General features: G+C 32.6%; 1 protein-coding gene across 1 annotated transcript; it reads left to right on the top strand.

Annotated features, from left to right (window-relative positions):
- Nucleotides 1-10,212: 10,212 nt before the first annotated feature.
- On the top strand, nucleotides 10,213-14,685 carry LOC111021720 (serine carboxypeptidase-like 42). Its single transcript, XM_022298756.2, has 10 exons — nucleotides 10,213-10,882; nucleotides 11,393-11,500; nucleotides 11,588-11,680; nucleotides 12,107-12,199; nucleotides 13,077-13,162; nucleotides 13,236-13,514; nucleotides 13,611-13,744; nucleotides 13,934-14,026; nucleotides 14,127-14,244; nucleotides 14,319-14,685. The coding sequence occupies exons 1-10, from the start codon at nucleotides 10,621-10,623 to the stop codon at nucleotides 14,484-14,486; spliced, it is 1,434 nt and encodes a 477-aa protein (XP_022154448.1). The 5' UTR covers nucleotides 10,213-10,620; the 3' UTR covers nucleotides 14,487-14,685.
- Nucleotides 14,686-21,305: the final 6,620 nt, after the last annotated feature.

The following is a 21,305-nucleotide window of genomic DNA, read 5'->3' as shown; positions in this document are numbered from 1 at the left end:
ATGCATTATGAGTTTGAAATGAGTATGATGGGAGAACTTAGTTTCTTGCTTGGACTCCAAATCAAACAACTTAAGGATGGTATCTTCATAAGTCAAGAGAAATACACAAGGGATTTGCTCAAAATGTTCAAATTCAATGAAGGTAAAATTGCCAAAACTCCTATGAGCATATCCACTAAGCTTGACAAGGATGAGAAAGGTAAATGTGTGGATGTAAAGACTTATCGAGGTATGATTGGCTCTTTACTTTATTTAACCGCTAGTAGACCCAATATTATGTTTAGTGTATGTGTTTGTGCTAGATTTCAATCTTGTCCTAAAGAATCTCATGTGCATGCCGTTAAAAGAATTTTTAAATATTTGCTTGGAACTATTGATTTAGGCTTGTGGTATCCTAGAAATGTTGAATTTAATTTGGTAGGATATTCCAATGCGGATTTTGCGGGTAGTTTACTTGACCGAAAGAGTACTAGTGGGACTTGCCAATTTCTTGGTAGTTCCTTAGTTTCTTGGTTTAGTAAAAAGCAAAATTCAGTTGCTTTATCAACTACCGAAGCGGAATATATTGCAGTTGCTAGTTGTTGTGCTCAAATTCTTTGGATGAAACAAACTCTTTGTGATTTTAGATTAAAGTTTGAAAATGTGCCTATATTTTGTGATAATACAAGTGCCATAAATTTGACTAAAAATCCTATACATCATTCTAGGACTACGCATATTGATATTAGCCATCACTTTATAAGAGAGCATGTGCAAAACGGTCATATTACTCTTCAATTTGTAAGCTCAAATAATCAATTAGCGGATATTTTTACCAAGCCTTTAAATGAAGAATGCTTTTGCAAAATTAGGCTTGAGCTTGGTATTATTCGTTGTGATGCATCTTGATTTTGTATTTGTTATTTTTTTTAAATGAATATTGATAAGGAGAGCATTTATGCAAAATTGTGTACATATTTTTAGGGGGAGCTTTTATTTTATTAATTATTTTTTTTTTTTTTGTTCTTTTTGATGATTCCAAAGGGGGAGAAGTTTAAGAAAAATTTGTTCTAAAAATGTTTCATGATTTATTGGTTTATTAATCCATGGATGTATCAATTGAGGGGGAGAAATTAATCTTTGAATGGTTTTTAAGTATGATATTTTGGATTTACTATGATGTCTATGTATTTTTCTTTGGAAGTTTGTCATCATCAAAAAGGGGGAGATTGATGGCTTTTTGGCCTTAATCTCAAATTAATTAATTTTAATTAATTAATTAATTAATGTTTTGATGATAACAAACTTAATTTTATTTATTGGCATTTTTTGTATTTTAAAGTGTACATAGTGTAGAGCTCGCTACAACGATTCCAACGACTGTTACATCATCCAAATCGGAGCTCAAACGGAGAAATTACGATCGAAACAAATTGGAAAGAAAAATACCTGAAAAGATGACGTGGATAGTTCGTAAGCTGACAAGTGACAAGCTTCTTTTTAATATATATATATATATATATTGAAAAAGAAAAGAAAAAGATTAAAAAAAAAAAAAAAAAAATTACCAACGGTAACTTTGTTAAAAATTAAAAAAAAATTATGTCACTGTCGCATTAAATGCTGTGTCAGTGTTAAAAAAATTGAAAACTTTACCGTTTTCTCACATATATATATATTATTTTATATATATATATATAATTCAAAAAACTTGTCACATCTTTATATATATATATATTTTTTTTATCATTATTATATATTTATTTTTTTTAATTTATTTTTTTTTTCAAAATTATCTCAACCCATCATTTTTAATGATTAAGATCTAATGGTTCAAATTTAAACTTGATTTTTTTAACTATTTTCTTCCCTCTATTTAAACTAAACTTCTCATTCAAAATTACACGACAATTCTCTTATTCTCAATCCTTTATAACTTCAAAATTCTCATTTTGCAAATCTCTCCAAGTTCTCAATTTTTCTTTCCATCTTATTTGTGAGAGAAATTTTATTGTTGTGAGGATTGAAATTTTTGTGAGCTCAATTTTGTATATTTACTTTATTTGAGAGTTTGTAAGTGTGTGTTTCAAAATCTTCAACTCATTGTAACAGTGTGATCCTCACCGTGGAGAGGATCGTCTTTGCTCGAGCAATGTACCGGTTTGACTCCTACCGTGGAAAGAGTCAGAATTTCAATTTACAACCCAAGAGGTGCTTGGGAAGTGAAGTAGGACAGTTGTGCCGAACCACTATAAAAATTTCCGGTGTCAAATTTCTCTAACCCTCTCTCTTATTTATTTTTGCAATTAATCTTAGAATTTTATTGTTTGCTTTAAATTTCTCTTGTTTGCCTTAGAATATATTTTATCTTACTTTGTTAAAATTGCATATCTCAAAAAGTGTTTTATTTTTGTTTAAATTGGGCCCATTTATTAAAAAGTTTATATTTTGTTAATTAAACACTATTCACCCCCTCCCCCCCTCTAGAGTTGCCATACCGATCCAACAGAATCACCCCTAAATGGCATCATGTCTCAAACGTCGAAGTTCGACCGTGAACCATATTTGAACAAGCCTAGATATGCGATACCCACTTCCTACCAACATCATATTTGCGAACTCGAACCATGCCAACTTTAGATCTGCAATGTCGAGCCATTTTCGACACTAATCCAGGAAATCCCCAACTTTCTTGGTACGTGACAAATATGAGTGGGGCCTTATTCAATGCCGAAAGTCTAGAAAATTTAAGTATTTTTCGACATCATCATGGGTTATAATTGTCACTAGACACTTGTCAGTGTGGTTTCTCTTCAAAATTTCAACGATATGATACTTTTCAAGCAGAGTCATAGTCATAAATTTGGATATTTTGGTTTCTTTGTGAAATTTACATCTGGATTTTCTTAGGGGAGCCACTCAGCCAGGCTTGTTGTTTGCTTAACTATTCTAGTGTTCATTAACTTTTCTTGTTAACTTCTTATTAGGCTAATATGCATAAGCGATCTCAATGTCGAGAAAGTAGCACAGACTTTAAAGATTCTATATCATCACAATCATCACAAGTGAGATCATGTCATCAACATACAAGGACAGCAGAATACGACCTGCACTTGTACATTTGACAAACAATGCGGAATCGTGATGACTAGAGATAAAACCAAGAGAAGTAACAACTGTTGAGAATTTCTCAAACTAAGCACGAGGTACTTTTTGAAGCCTACAAACTTCACTAGGTTGGTGAGCCACACATGGGATGAGTAATCATATAAACTTCTTCATGAAGGTCACCATTCAATAAGACATTCTTTACAACTACTTGATATATTTTCCATTAGTGAACAGAGGCCATTGCAATCATTGTGCAGATCATCATCATTTTTGCAATAGGAGCAAATGTTTCTTCATAATTCATGTCATACCCTTAGGAGTAGCCTTTAGCAACAAGTCGAGCCTTGTATCATTCAATAGATCCATCAGATTTAGTTTAATCTTATAAATCCAATGAGAGTCGATAGTACGTTTTTCGGATGGTAACGGTATACAAAATCTCATGTGTGAGTCTGATGTAAAGCAGTAAGTTCTTCAATCATGGCATCCTGCCAAAAAGGATTACCAACTGCCTCTCTAAAAGACAAGGTTCAGAGAGACGATGAATAAAAGTAACAAATGAAGCAAAAGAACTAGGATATGACAAGTATGCAAAATCTTGTAGTTTAATAGACTTACGAACACAAGTGGACCAACAAAGTGGAGGAACATCCATAACCTCAGAAAATAATGGAGCGACCACAGGAAGTGGAGAATGAGATGTGGATATCTCGGTAACTGAAGTATCAGATCCTATTGAGCTATCAATTGGTAGTAGGTGCAGTGAGTGAAGCTTCTGATGGGATGTGAATCCCAAGTGGAAGCGGCTTCTTCAATGTCAATATTAAAAGTATCAATGTGAATAAGATCTGAATGTGTCAAATGATGGGACTAATAAGAATGGAGAAAAGGGAATATTCTCTAAAAACACAACATGACGAGAGGCGTACAATTATTTACTAATTTGATCAAAACAACGATATCCCTTTTGACCAAAACTGTAACCTATCAAAGACACATAAGATTGATCGAGAAGACAATTTATTGTGTTTAACGTGCAGTCGAAAAACAAAACAAGTATTATATATCAAAGAAACGCAATAAGGAATAATCAGGCACATGCCCATACAACTTTTCAAAATGAAAAAAACTCAAATTATGCGAGGTCGGAATTCTATTCACCACATGCGCAACGGTAAGAATTGCTTCTCCATAAAACACACTAGGAACATCGGCTGGCAACAAGAATGACCGGACCGTTTCAACCAGATAACGATGTTTTCTCTTAGAAATGTCATTTTGCTAAGGAGTGTCAGTATAAGAGGTTTGATGTAAAGTTCAATCAAAGCAAGTATATAAGAAAAGTCTTTGAGAAGTGTATTCACTCCCTAAATTACAACAAAAACACTTTATGACAGTATAATGTTGAGTTTTCAGAGGAGCTCGAAAGTTGTTGAAAACATTGAGATAATAAAATATATGTTTCATAAGATAAACCTAAGTATAACGAGTGTAATCATCAATAAATAAAACATAATAACAAGAACCCCTTTAGTGGGTACAGGGGAAGGTCCTCAACATCATAACGCACAAGATCAAAAGGAACAATAGAAAATGAAGTACTTTTAGGAATAAGTGCGGCGGAGAACTTTGTTAGTTTGCAATCACTACAATAAGAAATATCATGGTTGTCTAAATATCCTAAAACTCCTATAGATGTTGAAAAAACATAAATGTAAAAAAAAATGTAAACTAGAGACATAAACATGAGCCAAACGAGAATGCCATAAATAAAATGATGAAGATGAATGATTTAAGTGAAATGAGGATAAGTCTATGCTAGAAGCTACAACATTTGATACTTCGAGTTCATCCAAAACGTAAAATCCCACCTGCGGCCTGTCCCAATCTCCTTTTGAGATTGCGGGGACATAGTGTGAGACTATAAATCTAGGAATGTTTGAAACTACTCAACTATTTAAGAACTTTTATTTCTTAATCAACAATCCAATGCAATTCGCCCCAAACATACCAAATCCAACACTATTCAGTCATGCAAATTTTCTGAAAATACCAATTGTCAACCTCAAAATTAGAATTTCAATTTCAAATTTCAATAGCAATTCAATTTGGGGGATTCAAACATCAAATGGCAAACAAATTGCAAAACCCAATACCCCAAATCTCCAATTCTCCGCAATACCCAATACTCCAATTGATATTGTAGCGCACGAATAGGTGAAGTACCTAGCGGATTCAGTTCCTCTTGGGGAACAAATTTCTTAAAATTTCTACACGAATTACAAACTTTGGGGGAATTCAAATATCAAAATTTCCAATCTAATTCATCTAAGTGCACTTTCAATGGAGGCTCTATACCATAAAAACATAGAGAAAAATGGAGAATATTTCATTAACTTGATAATTATGAAATACCCAATAGGTTTAATGCATAGTGAAAACAGTGTCACACGAATATTAGTCCAAGATGTACTTGATCGTCAATCGAGTAGGTGATGTCGAGCTTAGTGAAAGTTACTATCATACCTGACCAACAATCTACCTATATTATTGCTATATGTATTAGAAATGAGAACATTTGAACGAGAAGATATCTATGATATATATAAATAAGAATAAAATCTTTTAAAGAAATGAAAATTTTTAGGGGGAATAAAAGCAAAATATGAAAACTTAATACAATTGTCATTGTGAAATTATGGAAAGATTGGATTGGTTTTTCTAACAATAGGATGGTTGCTTCATTAGAGTTAAATTGTAAAATTCTACCTCTTTTAAGCCTTTTTCCCTTTTTTTTGGCACCCTTATGCTTCATAAAAATGAAAGATGTTCATTAATACAATCAATAAATAACCACAATCCACAATAGATCGTGTCACGGACATGAGAAGCCCATACCAAAGGACATTCTAGCTTTTTTTTTTCTTCTCGGGGGTGGAAGTCGATCTTAAGAATGGTAATCTGTGTCTTATCCACTTAAGTCATGTTCGGATTGACCACATAAACTATGTTATTATGGTACCTTCAATAGATTATGTTGATATGTTACATATACTTTTGTACTACCACTCGAACACTATACACCTAGGCAAATAATCTTCATCCCTCTTTTTGATCATATCATCTTTTTTTTTTAGTTCAACAATTGTATTGTGGAGATTGAACCAAACTTTTGAAATGGTAACAGGCATCTTATCTACGATGCTTTATTTGACTACTGTGTCATGTATTGAAATTTACAAAGAAAAGATGGATCAAATAATGCCTCAATAGCATCGTATAGAGTGCACGTTAGGTAACCACCACTATGTGACCTGTGGTATTGCTTTCTCCAACCATTTTATAATTGCTTTGACTTGGTTAGCTTTGTAGGCGTGTTATGTCACACTTCAATCATTTTTCAACGTTTTCGTCTTAATAATTATTGTTGTAAATAATGTATTATAGTTTTTAACCTGATTCTATCTATTGCTAACAGTTCGTGAGTTTGAATTCTCACTTCATGTACTAAAAAAATAATAATAAATAGACTAATAAAGATTCTACTATATATTTATATACATTATTACATGCTAGTAGAGATTTTTTTTACCTCTATATTTTGTTTCAATCTAAAATCTCAAAATTACAAGTTGCTCACAACTATCCCGAAGTCTGCCGTGGCACCACAAATGTGTCACTTTCTTGAGCTCTTCTTAGATATTTTTTTCAAGACTTTCACATTCACTTGGACCAAACATATTTGCTTAATTTTCTATTTTTAAAAAGTTAAGCAGGTATTTACTTTTTTGAAATGTTTTCAATAAATTTAAAGCTAAATTCTAAAAACTAAATAAAAGCAATTTTCAAAATTAGGGGTGTTCACTTATCGGATCAACTCGGATTAAGAGCTGAATCGAAACCAAAATAACTGCATCAAACTGGGAGATGCACGAAGGAGAGGGATATGTGTTGCATACTGCCGGTGGGTTTGGTAGCTGGAGAAGAAGCAGCAGCAGCAACAATACATGGCTCGATCCAGTTTGATCATAAAATTTTTGTTTTTATTTTTAAAATTTGAGATAGGATTAAAGTATGTTCTTAAGAATGTTGAAAAATATATAAAATAAATTGCAAACGAAACAAATATTTTTTTAAAACGAGAAAACTTAAGTCCTGTTTACTGGAATCAGAATGATAATGAATCAAAATATCATTCTTCTAATGTTGTTTACTAAAAATTTTCTGAAATCATTGCCGGAAACAGAATCGAAATCAGATATAAAATAATTATTAGTATACCTTTTTCTTCTTTCTAATTAACTATAAATACATGAATTGTGCTAATATTTTTTAATTATAATAATAATAAATGTTAATTTATTTTATTACTATATTATTGATAGTAAAAGAATTTTATTATAATTATTTATTTAATATTAAGAAATAATGAATTACTAAAATATTTTTTATATGAACAAACATCATTTAATATAAAACATTATTAAATTTTATTATTTTAATATTTATTAATAATGAATTTTATTTTAAAAAATCTATTGATGTTAATTAATAATAACAGAGTAAAATTTAAAACATTGAAAATTAAATATAAATTTATAATATAATTAAATCATGCCAAATAATAAAAATATTATATAATTACAAGAAAAATTATTAGTAGTATGAATAAAAAATAAATAAAAAATATAAAATAATATTAATTGAAGAAGTTTATAGGTTACGTTAATAGATGAGAGAGAAATGATAAAATTAATTTTAATAAATATGTGGGGCTACAGAATAAGGAATGAGTGAGTGATGAGATTGTAGTAGAGAAATGAAAAATTTTAGTCCTCCGGTTAAGGGTATTCACGAGTTAGGTTGGGTCGGGTTAGGAGAGGTTTTGGGACCAACCCGAATTTTTGGGTTGACCATGAATCGTCGGGTTTGAATTAGGTGGTCAACCCAATGGTTGGGTTGGGTTGTCAGGTTGTGTGTGTGTGTTTTTTTTTTTTTAATTATCGCGACGACGAAAAGTTAGGATTAAAATTAAATGGACGGATGAGATTAAGATACAAAATGGAAGAAGATAATATAAAAACATTAAATGAAGGGTTAGGATTAAAATTAAATAGACGATTGACATTGAATATATATATATATAATTAAAAAAAATACACGTATATGCATAAATTCGAGCTGGGTTGGGTTGACTCGATTTTTTAAAGATTGAACCTGATACCCAACCCAACCCGATCGGTTTGGGTTGGGTTCATCGGGTTGTCGGGTTTTTTGAACACCCCTACCTCTCGTTAGTATGAAAAGCTTTTATACTACCTCTATTTCAAATGTGTCACGTGTAAGGTATCTTTATTATTATTAAAATAAAAGAAATATATGTTTCTTTTACGTGTGATCCACGTATTTAGAAGCAAAATTATTCTACTGTATCTAAGTTACTACATTTTCTCTTTTATTTATTTTTATTTTTTTTAATTTATTTTCCTCTTTATTGTTATTTACATCTTTACTTGCTCGTCGCATTCTCCATTTTTTTGTTTCTTGAATTTTTCTCTCATCAAACTGAATTTTTTCATACCTTCTTGGGTAGAATGTTTGAACTTTAACAATTTGTACTTATTATTTATTATTTAAATTATGTATGACTTCTATCTATTTTTCATGTTATTTATTACTTTTTTTATTCCATTCTAATCATTTTATATCTTTTTTCATTTTCTTTTCAATGCATCAAATAGTTAGATGTATTCATCCTACATAAAAAAAAAAAGTAAATCTCTAAGTATATTATGTTGAATTTTTTACATTTTTTAAATTCATCATTTTTATGAATTTTGATGATTTGATTATAAATAGACTTTTTTTTTGTCATTGAGTAAAAATATTGTTGAGGTTTAACTTTAAAATTTTGTTTCAAATCAATCACTATGAGCATATAATTCAATAAAATGGAATTTTCAAATAAGTTCGTGACATATTTTTTAATATATGTAAATTAATTTTTAATGTTTTATTATTCGAAATTTGTACTTGTATATTAAAAAAAATTGGATATCAAAATGGGTAACAAATAAAATATGTTGTATCTATTTTTTAAGTTTTTGTTTTGATTTGAAAATAAAGTTACAAATATAAAAGATAACAAATAAAATCTAATAATAATGTTGATAAAATGATAGAAAATAATTATTTAACTATTTGAAAATAAAATTACAAACAAAATTAAAATATCAAAATAAAATAAACCAACTTTCTTTCTTAGTATTTATTTTTTAAGTTTTTGTTTTGATTTGAAAATAAAGTTACAAATATAAAAGATAACAAATAAAATCTAATAATAATATTGATAAAATGATAGAAAATAATTATTTGACTATATGAAAATAAAATTACAAACAAAATGAAAATATCAAAATAAAATAAATCAACTTTCTTTCTTATTTTAGAAATATATAAATGAAAATAGAGAAAGAAGATATAAAATTGTTTAAATATAAATTTTATTGGTTTGAAGGGTGAGAAAAAAGTGAAATAATAATGATATTAAGAAAAGAAAATAAATATGTCAAAGGTTAAATTAGTATAGTTCAAATATGGTAGAGTAGCATTGCTTAATATACGTGGGCTTCATATAGAAAAACTTATACTTTTATAATAATAAAATACTTTATACGTGTCACATTTTAAGTCGAGGTAGTATGAAGTTTCTATACTACATGAATACTAGAAATTTTTATCTTAAAACAAAGAAAATTTTCTAATAATCAAGTAACAGGATTATAAAGTTTGAGATAAATCCACGACCTTAATATCATTAAAGAAAATGAAAAAAATTTGTTTCCAATGATTCAACATGACCTAAAGGGAGAGAGAGAGAGAGAGCATGAACTCCCTCATGCTACCCTGAACCGGTAGCTAGGTAAAGATGATAATTAATAGCAAATTTGGATTAATTAGAGCAGTCCCATCCATTAATTATTCATTTAATTAGCGGCCACATCCGCAAAAAGCTCTTGCTTTCACTTTCTTGACTGATTCCTTCTTACAAAAAACACACTGTAGAATTGGATAATTTCTGCCCATTATTCGTTTTCACCACTCCCAATGCTCCTCACTCTCCACCATTCAAATTCGTCACTCATTTCTCCATCTTAAAAAGCCGCGTGCATACACTGCAGTATGCCACCAAATCCCCACTTCTTCCTCAGCTTGTTCCAGTCTTTGAAGTCTCCCACACGAAAACCCATTTCCCCCCAAAAAGAAAGAAGAAAAAGAAAATGAAAATATGGAGAAATGAGGATCTTGTGTGAACCTGAAAATCTCCCTTTTCCATTAAAGCGAGCAGGGGATTCACGTGCCCATTGAAACAGAATTTGTTTTTCCAAAAAGCTAAAGAAGTGCATTGTTGTTAGCATCTTTGTTTGTGGGTCGTCATTATTATCGTAAATTCCGTAGTGGGTTCGTCCATTTCTTTTGAAATCTCTTGAATGAGTAGAAGGGTTTGCTAAATTTAGGGGGAATTTCGAGATGGGTCGATGGGGTTCTGGTGGGGTTTTTATTTTCTTCAGTTATTTGTGGTTACTGTGCGGCGGCGGCGGCGGCAGCGGAGTTGAGGGCTATCCGATTGAGGATCTGGTGCTGCGGCTGCCGGGTCAGCCGCGAGTTGGGTTTAAGCAATATTCTGGGTATGTTGATGTGGATGTGAAGAATGGGAGGAGCTTGTTCTACTACTTTGTTGAAGCAGAGGAGCAGCCAGAGAAGAAACCTCTCACTCTTTGGCTCAATGGAGGTTCGTTAAATTCATTCTGTGGTCTCAAGATTTTGAATCTGAACTCTGTTTCATTAGTTTCCAAATGGTTTATGTTGCTAAATTGCTCCAATAACTTCACTTGTTCTGTACATTTGCTCTTGCTTGGACTATTGGTTTCGGTTTTGCTTTTAGATTTCTCATTTCTAACTATCCCAACATTTGAACTGTCTTTATTTCATGCTTTAAAAACGCTTTTAATCCCTGAAGAAACAATTCCGTTTCTGAACTTGCATGTAACAATTTAGTCTCTCTAATTTAAAAATTGTAATAATTGAGTTCCTACCATGTAAATTTTTGTTAAGGTTTAATGAGGTTTCTTATACATGTTGATCGATAGACTACTTAGAGACTAAATGTGTTTATGAACTACATTAGTCTATTACTTTACGAACGTATCTTCCTTCGCGAGTACTTATTGATTGTTGATGGATTGTTGAGATTGAAGAAGAAACTTTTTGATTAAAAAGATATGAACTATTCTGTGCTTAGGTCCTGGATGTTCTTCTGTTGGAGGAGGAGCTTTTACAGAGTTGGGTCCTTTTTATCCGAGAGGGGACGGTCGAGGCCTCCGAAAAAATCCCATGTCTTGGAATAAAGGTAAGGGAGGTTGCATTTTTATGTTCATTATGTCTGAATGATAGAGTTCGATCTGAACCAACTGATTTTTCTTTTACACTTTTGAAGCTTCGAATCTCCTATTTGTTGAATCTCCTGCTGGAGTGGGATGGTCATACTCAAACACTAGTTCAGATTATGACTGTGGAGATGCCTCAGCTGGTAAGGGAGATCGCCTGAAACAATATTTTCTCGATTTCGAGTGCATTTAGCCATGAATTAGAAGGTGTTTTAGCGCACAGACTAAGCTTGTATAACTTGGATTAAGAAGTTGAGTCATGAGACTTCAAACTAACTGTTACAAATTATAAGTACAATCCAAATATAGGTTACATAAATCTAGATTTTCGAAGACTTATTAAAAATCTCGAGCCAATGTCTCCTTAGGGAGCAGAAGATAAAAGGCCGAGCATCAGTAGTTAAGGCATCTCTTTCTCCCATAAAACGGCCGTAGCCACACCCTGTATCAGTGCGTAGTATTTTAAGAAGGGGAGCAAGAGAGGAATTATATTTAGTGAACCAAACTGGAAAAACTTGCTAGGACCTTCTACGATTGCAATTTAATCTAATTTGAACTGTTTTTGGCAGCCAGGGATATGCATATTTTTATGATGAACTGGTATGAGAAGTTTCCATCATTCAAAGCTAGAGCGTTGTATCTCACAGGCGAAAGTTATGCAGGTTTGATAAACATGAACTGGATCAAGTTATCTTTTTTGATGATTTATGTTGTAACGTGGAGTTGGTCTGATAACCACTTTGTTTTTTATTTTTTGGGTTTGAAAATCAAGATTATAAACACTATTTGCCGCACCTATGTGTTTATGTGTTTCTTTGTTTTTTGTTTTGTTATCTACTTTTTAAAATTATTTCAAAATCTAAGCTAAGTTTTGAAAACTGATGCCTCGTTTAATAACTATTTCGCTTTCTGTTATTTTTTAAAAAAAATTAAACTTAGAAAGTTCTTTGTTTTGTTGTATTTTAAAAATCTAGGCTAAATTTTGAAAAAATAAATAAATAAATAATTTTTGTTTTTGAAATTTAGGTAAGAATGTAAATATGTTTTCAAGTGACCAAAAAAATTACTCATGAAACTGTAAAAAAAAACAAGCATAATTTTTAAAATTAGAAAATTAGAAATGAAATAGTTATCAAATGGCCCCTAAAAAATAGTTTAAAATTTTTTTTTTTAAATTTAGCTAAGATTTTTAAAAATAAAAAATTAGAAATGAAATAGTTATCAAATGGCCCCTAAAAAAATAGTTTTTAAAATTTTTTTTTTCAAATTTAGCTAAGAATTCATGTGTTCTTATGAAATCATACCAAAGAAACTGAGAAGAAACAAGCATATAATTTATAAAACTAAAAATGACATTGTTATCAAATGCGATTTTTTCTTGACTAGAAAACGAGTAATGGAGACTCTCGTGGTCCTTTCACAGTATTACAAGAGATCATAATAGTTCATAGATGAAATCAAATTCAGATTAGGAATTTCTCTTTCCTAGCCTAGCATGAAAAAAAAATGTTGTTGATAGATTGGTTTTTAATTGCACAGGGCATTACATACCACAGTTGGCTATTTCTCTTTTGGATCACAATGCAAGATCCAGTGGTTTCAAGTTCAACATCAAAGGAGTTGCTGTAAGAAATAGTTAATTTGATGACTCAATGTCCTTTCCAAGATTTTTTTATTAATTTGGGCTCCTATTTTTAGATCGGGAACCCTCTATTGAGACTTGACAGAGATGTTCCAGCAACGTACGAGTACTTTTGGTCGCACGGAATGATATCAGACGAGATCGGTATCACCATCATGAGCGAATGCGATTTTGATGATTATACTTTTTCAAGTCCTCACAATGTGACAGATTCATGCAATGAAGCAATATCGAAAGCAAACCACATTGTTGGTAATTACATAAACAATTACGATGTCATCCTCGACGTGTGCTATCCATCTATAGTGGAGCAAGAGCTACGATTGAGAAAAATGGTATTGACTTCTTCATCTTCGTAAACTTCATTTGCTATTTGATTCAAGTTTAGTACTTCTGGTGCCGTAATTTAAGTCTTCATTCATCTTTTGCAGGCTTCTAAGATAAGCTTGGGGGTTGATGTGTGCATGACCATGGAAAGAAAATTCTATTTCAACCTTCCAGAGGTTCAGAAAGTGCTTCATGCTAACCGAACTAAATTACCGTACAGTTGGTCAATGTGCAGTCCGTAAGTTATATCGATCTAACATGTTGAAGAACTTCAAATATACTCCAAAACAGTTTAGCTTTTACTGAAGTAAAACCCATCATTTTGATGCAAGAAATGAGATCATTCTGATAAATGGCATGAGTTCTGCTTATGTTCATTGCAAAACCCATTTCAGGAACTTGACATTTTGTTAACTTTGATTGACAGAGTAATAAATTACAGCGATACCGATGGTAACATCAACATTCTTCCGTTGCTGAAAAGGATAATCGAAAATCGTATTCCGGTTTTGGTTTTCAGGTAATTTCTTTTCGTGTTTGAAAAAAAGAAACAAGAGTTGTTTAAGTAGATTTGTTTGTCATAGTTGTTCCAAACATGACATGTCTCATAAACTTTATAGCGGAGATCAAGATTCTGTCGTCCCCTTGTTGGGATCTCGAACGCTCATCCGTGAACTTGCTCATGATCTGAATTTCAAGATTACAGTCCCATATGGAACTTGGTTTCACAAAGGCCAGGTACTCCCTGCATTCTAATTGTTCCATCAATCTGAAGTTTGGTTTCATCTAAAACTATGGTTGCACATCGGCAGGTCGGAGGTTGGGCGATCGAGTACGGAAATCTTTTGACATTTGCAACAGTAAGAGGTGCCGCTCATATGGTACCTTATGCGCAGCCAGCAAGAGCGTTGCATCTGTTTAGTTCCTTTGTCCATGGTCGGAGACTGCCTAATTCGACTCGGCCTTCGATTGATGATTAGATAAGTTTTCCTACATATAATACTCTTACTTTAGATCTATGCATTCTGGAATATGGAAAAGAAGAAAATAATTTAGCATTCAGGCCCCAAGTCTGGGCAGTTTACAATATTGAGCTATCTGGTTTATACCAGTTTCTTCTGATTGAATTCTTTGAAAGTTTGGGTTTGAATTAAAGTGAAAAAGAATTGCTTCTTTTGATTTATTGAGTTCAATGCAGTGTTTATTATGTGTGCAACTGTCTAATCTAAATGCAAAGTTATACAAATTAGCTAATTCGATAATCTGAGCATACTTTAACAGTTAAAGCTTCAAGTTATACAAATTTGTTAATCTGAACATATTTTAACAGTTAAAGTTTCGGTAGCATTCCTTTTATATTAAAGGTAGTTCTCCAAATTAGAAGTGCATTTGAGATTATTTTTTTAAGTGTAACATGTGCAGACATAGATACATATATATATCTTTTAAGGGAAAAAGAAACATCTTTCAAAAAAAAAAAAAGGAAAAAGAAATAATTGTTTGTAAGATACTTTAAAGGTGCTTTAGAACTTTTATAATAACTTTGAATAAACAAATGGAACCTAGTTCAAATGTTTGAAAAATTGATAACCAAGTAGAACTAGAAATTAAGGGGATCTTAAGCAAAGTATTTTGGACCCTAAGTTTTAAGATACAGATTCGTTTGGTCTTTACGTTTCAAACATCTTCTTAATCCGAAATGGCAAATGATTAGTACAACATGTGGGGATGGGGATCGAACTCACAACCTCATAGTTGGAACCATATGTTAATTACTGTTGAGCTATGTTCGTTAATTGTAACTTTTTTTTAGTACAATATATTGGGAAGAAGATTTGAACTCAAAACCTATTGGTTGGAGATATATGCCAATTACGGTCGTTGAGTTATGCTCGCTTTAGTTTATTAATTGCAACTTATATTTTCTTAATTTGTGGAGATAGATTATTTAAAGCTATTAAATAAATTATTTTAATTTTTAAGGACAGAATTGCAACCTTATTTAAAGCTATTATACTTTCTTAAATAAAAAATTTTCTATTTTTCAAATTAAAAATATTTTAAAACTTTACTATTTATTTAAACTAATAATTTATACTTTTATATAAAGAAATCTATTATGATAAATTATATTTTCTTTAATAAATTATAAATTTGATTATTTTAATATTTTATGTTTTTCTAATTTAAAATATTTTTCTAATTTATTCTTTATTTAAAATACTATATTTTCTATAAAAAAAATTTATATTTTTCATATCACGTTGTAGTTGTATTCAAAATCAAGATTCAAGATTGTAGTGTTGATAATATGATAAAACTTTTTTCTCCAAAAGCATTTTCGTATAAAATTATTTAAATTAATAAAAAATAATTGCAATCCAAATACATGTAGATTATTGTAATTTTTAATTACGGAATTACAACCTTATTTAAAGTTATTATATTTTTTAAACAAAAAATTTTATATTTTTCAAATTAAAAATATTTTAAAACTTTAGTGTTTATTTAAATTAATAATTTATACTTTTTATATAGAGAAATTTATATGGTAAATTATATTTTCTTTAATAAATTATAAATTTGGTTATTTTAATATTTTATATTTTTTTAATTCAAAATATTTTGAAATTTTATTCTTTATTTAACGGTTATAATTGATACTTTGTTGAAAAATATATTTGGTTATTGTATTTTCATTAAAGTAATGATTTAGTCCATAAACTTTAATTTGTAATGATTTAGTCTCCGTATTTTATTAAAGTAAGAATTTAGTCCTCGAACTTTATTCTATAACGATTTAGTTCTTGTAGTCTAAAAATTTGTAACAATTTAGTTTCTATCGTGAAAAATCTTAGTCCATGAGTTTGAAGATAGGTTTTTATTTGGTCTTTTAAAAATTGACACTTTAATCCCTAATTTTAGAAAATGGTTTTAAAAACTGACACTTTAATCCCTAACTTTAGAAAATGGTTCTAAATGGTCCACGAACTCATTTGACGCGGCGGTTAAAGTGGGTGATTCCATTGTGCTTGCTTTGCAAAAAATATTAATTTAATATATATATGTGGTGGCTGAGGTAGTATATCCCTATTTTTCCTTCTTTCTCGGTCTTCCCTCCATCTTCGTCGGCAAATTTTGTCGGCGAGATGAGGTGGCATACACTACCGCTCATCTGCCATTTAATCCACCTGAACCCCCCGGAGCCATGAATTTCAAGATCCATCCCACCGCCGCCAAACCTGCAACCACAATCTTAAAATGGGTTTCAGAAATCGTTGAAACATTCGCCATGCATGGCGTCGAAAACGAACTCCTAATTCTGCTGAAAATGCTGGGGAAAACACACTGCGACAACGGCAACGATGACGGTGACGGCGAGCTTCAAGGCCATCGAAATCGTTGGAGTCAGAGGGATGGGGAAATCAACGATTTCCAAAGCCTTTCTCCAAATCCCAGAAGTGAAATCAAAATTTCTCCCCAAAAATTGGGTTTCCACCAAAATCGCTCTGATGAATAGAATCCTAATTTCTCTCGAGAAGATACAAATTTTATTGCCGCCCAAATACTCGCAGGCCTCCTCCACGCTCTCCGCCTGCAACTGAGGGGAAAACAAAATCTGATTGTACTGGACGAAGCAAAAGAAAACTGAAGAATGACAAAAATGGTATTCATATTTGAATTGTTCTTCCAAGAAAATTTGGGAGAAATTGGGACATGGGTTTCCTGTGACCATTGTTAAGGATACTAATGAAACACCCTGTTTCAATGATAAACATTCTAGAAGAAGTGACACCTCACGACCATTCTAGAGTCTTCTCCAACAAAATCTCAAAGGAAATATTTTGCAAAATCTCCTTGACAAGTGTACAGTTTGTTACCGTTTTTTATATTCTTTATTTCCAGTTAAAATACAAAGCGTTGTTTGCTCATTTGAAATAACAAGAAACAAATCTGCAATCCCTATTTTTCTTGAATCGTATTTTGGTATTAGAGCCACAAATGCCAACGCCTCATTCTCGAGCAATGTTATGGTGACATCTGCGAACCCAACCTTCAGTAGCCCACCGCTTAATCAGCTCTTGAATCAAATGACTTCAATCAAGCTCGATCGAGGGAACTATCTATTATGGAGAAATTTAACATTTCATATCCTTAGAAGCTACAAATTGGAAGGGCATCTTTCTGGAAAAACACCATGCCCACCAAAATTTGTGCAATTTGTGGTTAACACTGCTGCAACAGCAACAGGAGAAGCATCTAACTCTACAACAGTCCCAGCTGATACGACAGTAGCCTCAAGCTCAGAAACTACAGTAGCAGCGATGGTAAATCCTTCGTATAAGTCATGGGTAGTTGTTGATCAACTTCTTCTCGAATGGTTATGTATAATTCAATGACTACTGAAGTGGCAACACAAGTAAATGGGATGTAAAAATGCTAGAGACTTATGGACAGTTATCCAAGAATTATTCAAAATACAATCACGAGCAGGAGAAGACTACCTACGCTAAAACTCTTAACGATTCATGAAAAATGATAGATTATTTGCATATTATGAAGTCTCATGCAGATAATTTGGGACAAGCGGGCAGTCTAGTACTACCCGATCGCTAATTTCCCAAGTGTTACTTGGATTAGATGAGGAATATAATCTGGTAGTTGCTACGATTCCAGGGCGATTTAGGATATCTTGGGCTGGAATGCAAGCTGAAATTCTCGTATTTGAAAAAAGATTAGAATTCCAGAACTCTCAAAAGAACACAGTGGCATTCCACCATACTGCTGCAATAAACATGACTAATAGCAAAATTTCAAATAGAAGTCAGAGGCAACAATTTAACAACAATCAGAAGGATGGAGGAGGCTGAAATCAAGGCAGGGGAAAATGGAACAATAATGGTAACAACCGCCAAATTTGTCAGATGGAAAATCTGGTCATTCTGCCTTTGTGTGTTGGCATAGATTTGATAAACAATTCTCAGGAGGACCCAATCATAATCAGAACAAAGGCAATAGCTCCAACCTTCAAAAGGTCTTTACACAGAATGGTGGTAACCTTCAAGGTAAGACCATTCATGCCCTGGTTGCAACACAAAATACTAATCCATTTGTTTCAACTCCTAAGACAGTGATCGATCCAAATTGGTACATAGATAGTGGAGTCTCAAATCATGTTACATCTGATTGCAGTAACATTGTCAATCCAGCTGAATGTGGAGGTGAGGAAAAGGTAAGAGTTGGTAATCCGAAAGGCGCTTATGAGGAACTTCTCGCAGTTTCCCGAGGAGAAGTCTGTCGAAGAAGAAGATGTTGGCGCATCTCAGCCCGCAGGCGGCGCCATTGATGAAGAAGAAGGATAACAAGGGGAGTTGACTTTCCCCTACTCAGAATCTGTTTAATTTTCTGCAATTTACGTTCCAATTTTTTATCTGAGTAGCTTACAGTTTACATGTTTTAGGTAGTTAGGAAGTTAATAGTTTGTTTAGTTTAATTTTGTGCGTAGCTGTGTAGTTTCTTTTGTGCAACTCCATACAAGCAGAGTGTGAAGAATGTTAATGTAGGTCGAGTGAGCTTTGCGTGCCAATTTGTTTTCACTTTTGCCTAAGATGACTGGTCTGTGGAAATCAATAGGAAGCCTGCTCTTGCTGTAGTTAGGAAGGAATTGGCAGGTCTTACCCTTTTTCTAATGCATTCTAAAATAGCACATGATAGTTTCACTCTGCTAGTATCCCCTAGTTGGGCCTAGAAATCTTTCTCAGAAGAATTTCAAGGGCTGTGTTTTCCCTTCCTAACTTGCCAGCAAGCTATTGACCTTAGCAACAACCTACAAGAATTTCGCCCCTTTAGAACAAAACAGATAGGCAGTAATCAATGCATCAACTTATTCTATCATATCTTCAATTTAAGTTTGGGGGAGCCTTGTCCTTAGTTATTCGACGTCATTTACCAAGCATTGAGGACAATGCTTCACTTTAAGTTAAGGGGTGAGGGACTTTCATTTGATGGCATCATTCATTCTTGTAATCTCCATTGAAATGCATTTACCTGTAAAGCTATGATAAATTTTGGGCCCTGTAATTTAGTTCTATAAGTTAAAAAAAAATCATCATTGCAAAGAGCTGCAGGGTCCGAAATGGCTAGTAGTCCATAGCTATCTTAGGAGGCCAGTATCAAGGCAGTAGTCTAGAGTAGGGGGGCCAGTTTTAGATAGGAGGCTAAGGAGATTTTAGAGGACACTAAGGGTGAGGGTGGACTGAAGGGGTCTTCTGCAAAATAAGGTGCATTAGCCTTAGTGCAAGAGTTAGTTGTGTCCTTTCTGACAGTAAAGTTTGAGCAGGTTGAAAAATACTTACCACAGTGATGAATCTTAGGTAGTAGTTAGAAGCAGTTGGCATGTCTAGTGAGCAAGATATGGCTTGAAAAATGCAAAAACCACTAGTATTGCTTGGGGACAAGTAGTTTAAGTCTCGGGGTTTGATAACTCTCCAAAAGAGAGTTATTTGGACTTGAAATTCAATATATCTTAGCTAAGGATAGCCACAAGATCACCCATTATGAACTTAGTGATGGCAGAAATGAATTAATATTTGTCATTCTTCTTAGCTTTGCAAATTTTGTGATAAATTCTAATTTTGGGTTCTTTGTTGCAGCACCAACTATGTTACAGAATCACAATCAGAAAAAGTACAGAAAAGCAGACTGGCAGTGACAGTGATAGAGCTATAAAAAGACCACAGAATCACATGGAAGAGAGAGTTGGGGGCACACGAATGCTATTTGTTGCCCTAAAAACAAAAGGGGTATAAAAGTATCATTAAAGGAAGCCTCCAAGCATACTTTTACATCAATCATCCCTCACTTCAAAAACATTCTCCCAAGAAACCAGTTCGAGAAAGACAAACAGAAGGTGGAGTTTCGAAGCTGAGCTAGAGCAGAGGAAGAGAGAGAAGACCACAAGGAGCTGAACCTTACAGCTTCTTTGTTTCACTATTGCACCCACTTTCTCTTTGTATCACTTCATTTATTTTTGTTTCTTTTGTATTTTCCCCATGACTGTGCGTAGCTAAGCCTATTTGTAAGGGGAAGGGTTGTGAATTTTTTCTGGAGCTAAATACTGTGTTGTTGATATTAATGATGAATGGGTTTTAAGTTGTTGTTGTGCTTAATCTTATTTTCAACATGTTTGATCACCATGGTTGGAATATCTCTTTGTTAACTCTTGGAAAAGAGTGATAAACTTCAGCTTGTGCTAGATTCTACTTGTGTTAGAGAGTGAGCCCTTATGAATAGGGCTCACCTAGCATGGCTATAAACTGTTTTTTATTTGCTGTGTAAGTTTGTCGATAAACCCTAGCAGCAGAAATTTGGGATGCCTGGAAATGATCCACGTCTGTTTGGCCAGTACTCACATTGTTAATGCTACAGTATTGTTTAGGCAACCAAGGAAAAGACACACCTAAACCTTCCCCCTTACCTTGTTAAAATGAAGTAATCAATCTTACTCATTAATTACCAATTTATTAGAAGTTAATCGAACCTGACTGTGGTGTAGATCGTAGTAGTCAGTATGCAGAGTAATTCGTTAGTTTTTGTGACATTCTGTTCATTTTGAGTTGCCTAAGAATTGTTTGCTTTTATATTTTAGCTTTCTTGAAACATTGTTAGGGTGTGTAGGCAACATTTCTATGTGGATTCGAACTTTTTATTACTTGCTATAACGATAGTGTACACTTGCACATAATAAACAATACTCTACTCTCTATACGTTTCGTCCTCCTATGTGTTTGTTGTCCTCC

This window comes from Momordica charantia (assembly GCF_013281855.1).
Source record: "Momordica charantia cultivar OHB3-1 chromosome 11 unlocalized genomic scaffold, Mcharantia_2.0 BLBB01000011.1, whole genome shotgun sequence".
NCBI lineage: Eukaryota > Viridiplantae > Streptophyta > Magnoliopsida > Cucurbitales > Cucurbitaceae > Momordica > Momordica charantia.
This window is presented reverse-complemented; position numbering and strand designations above follow the sequence as displayed.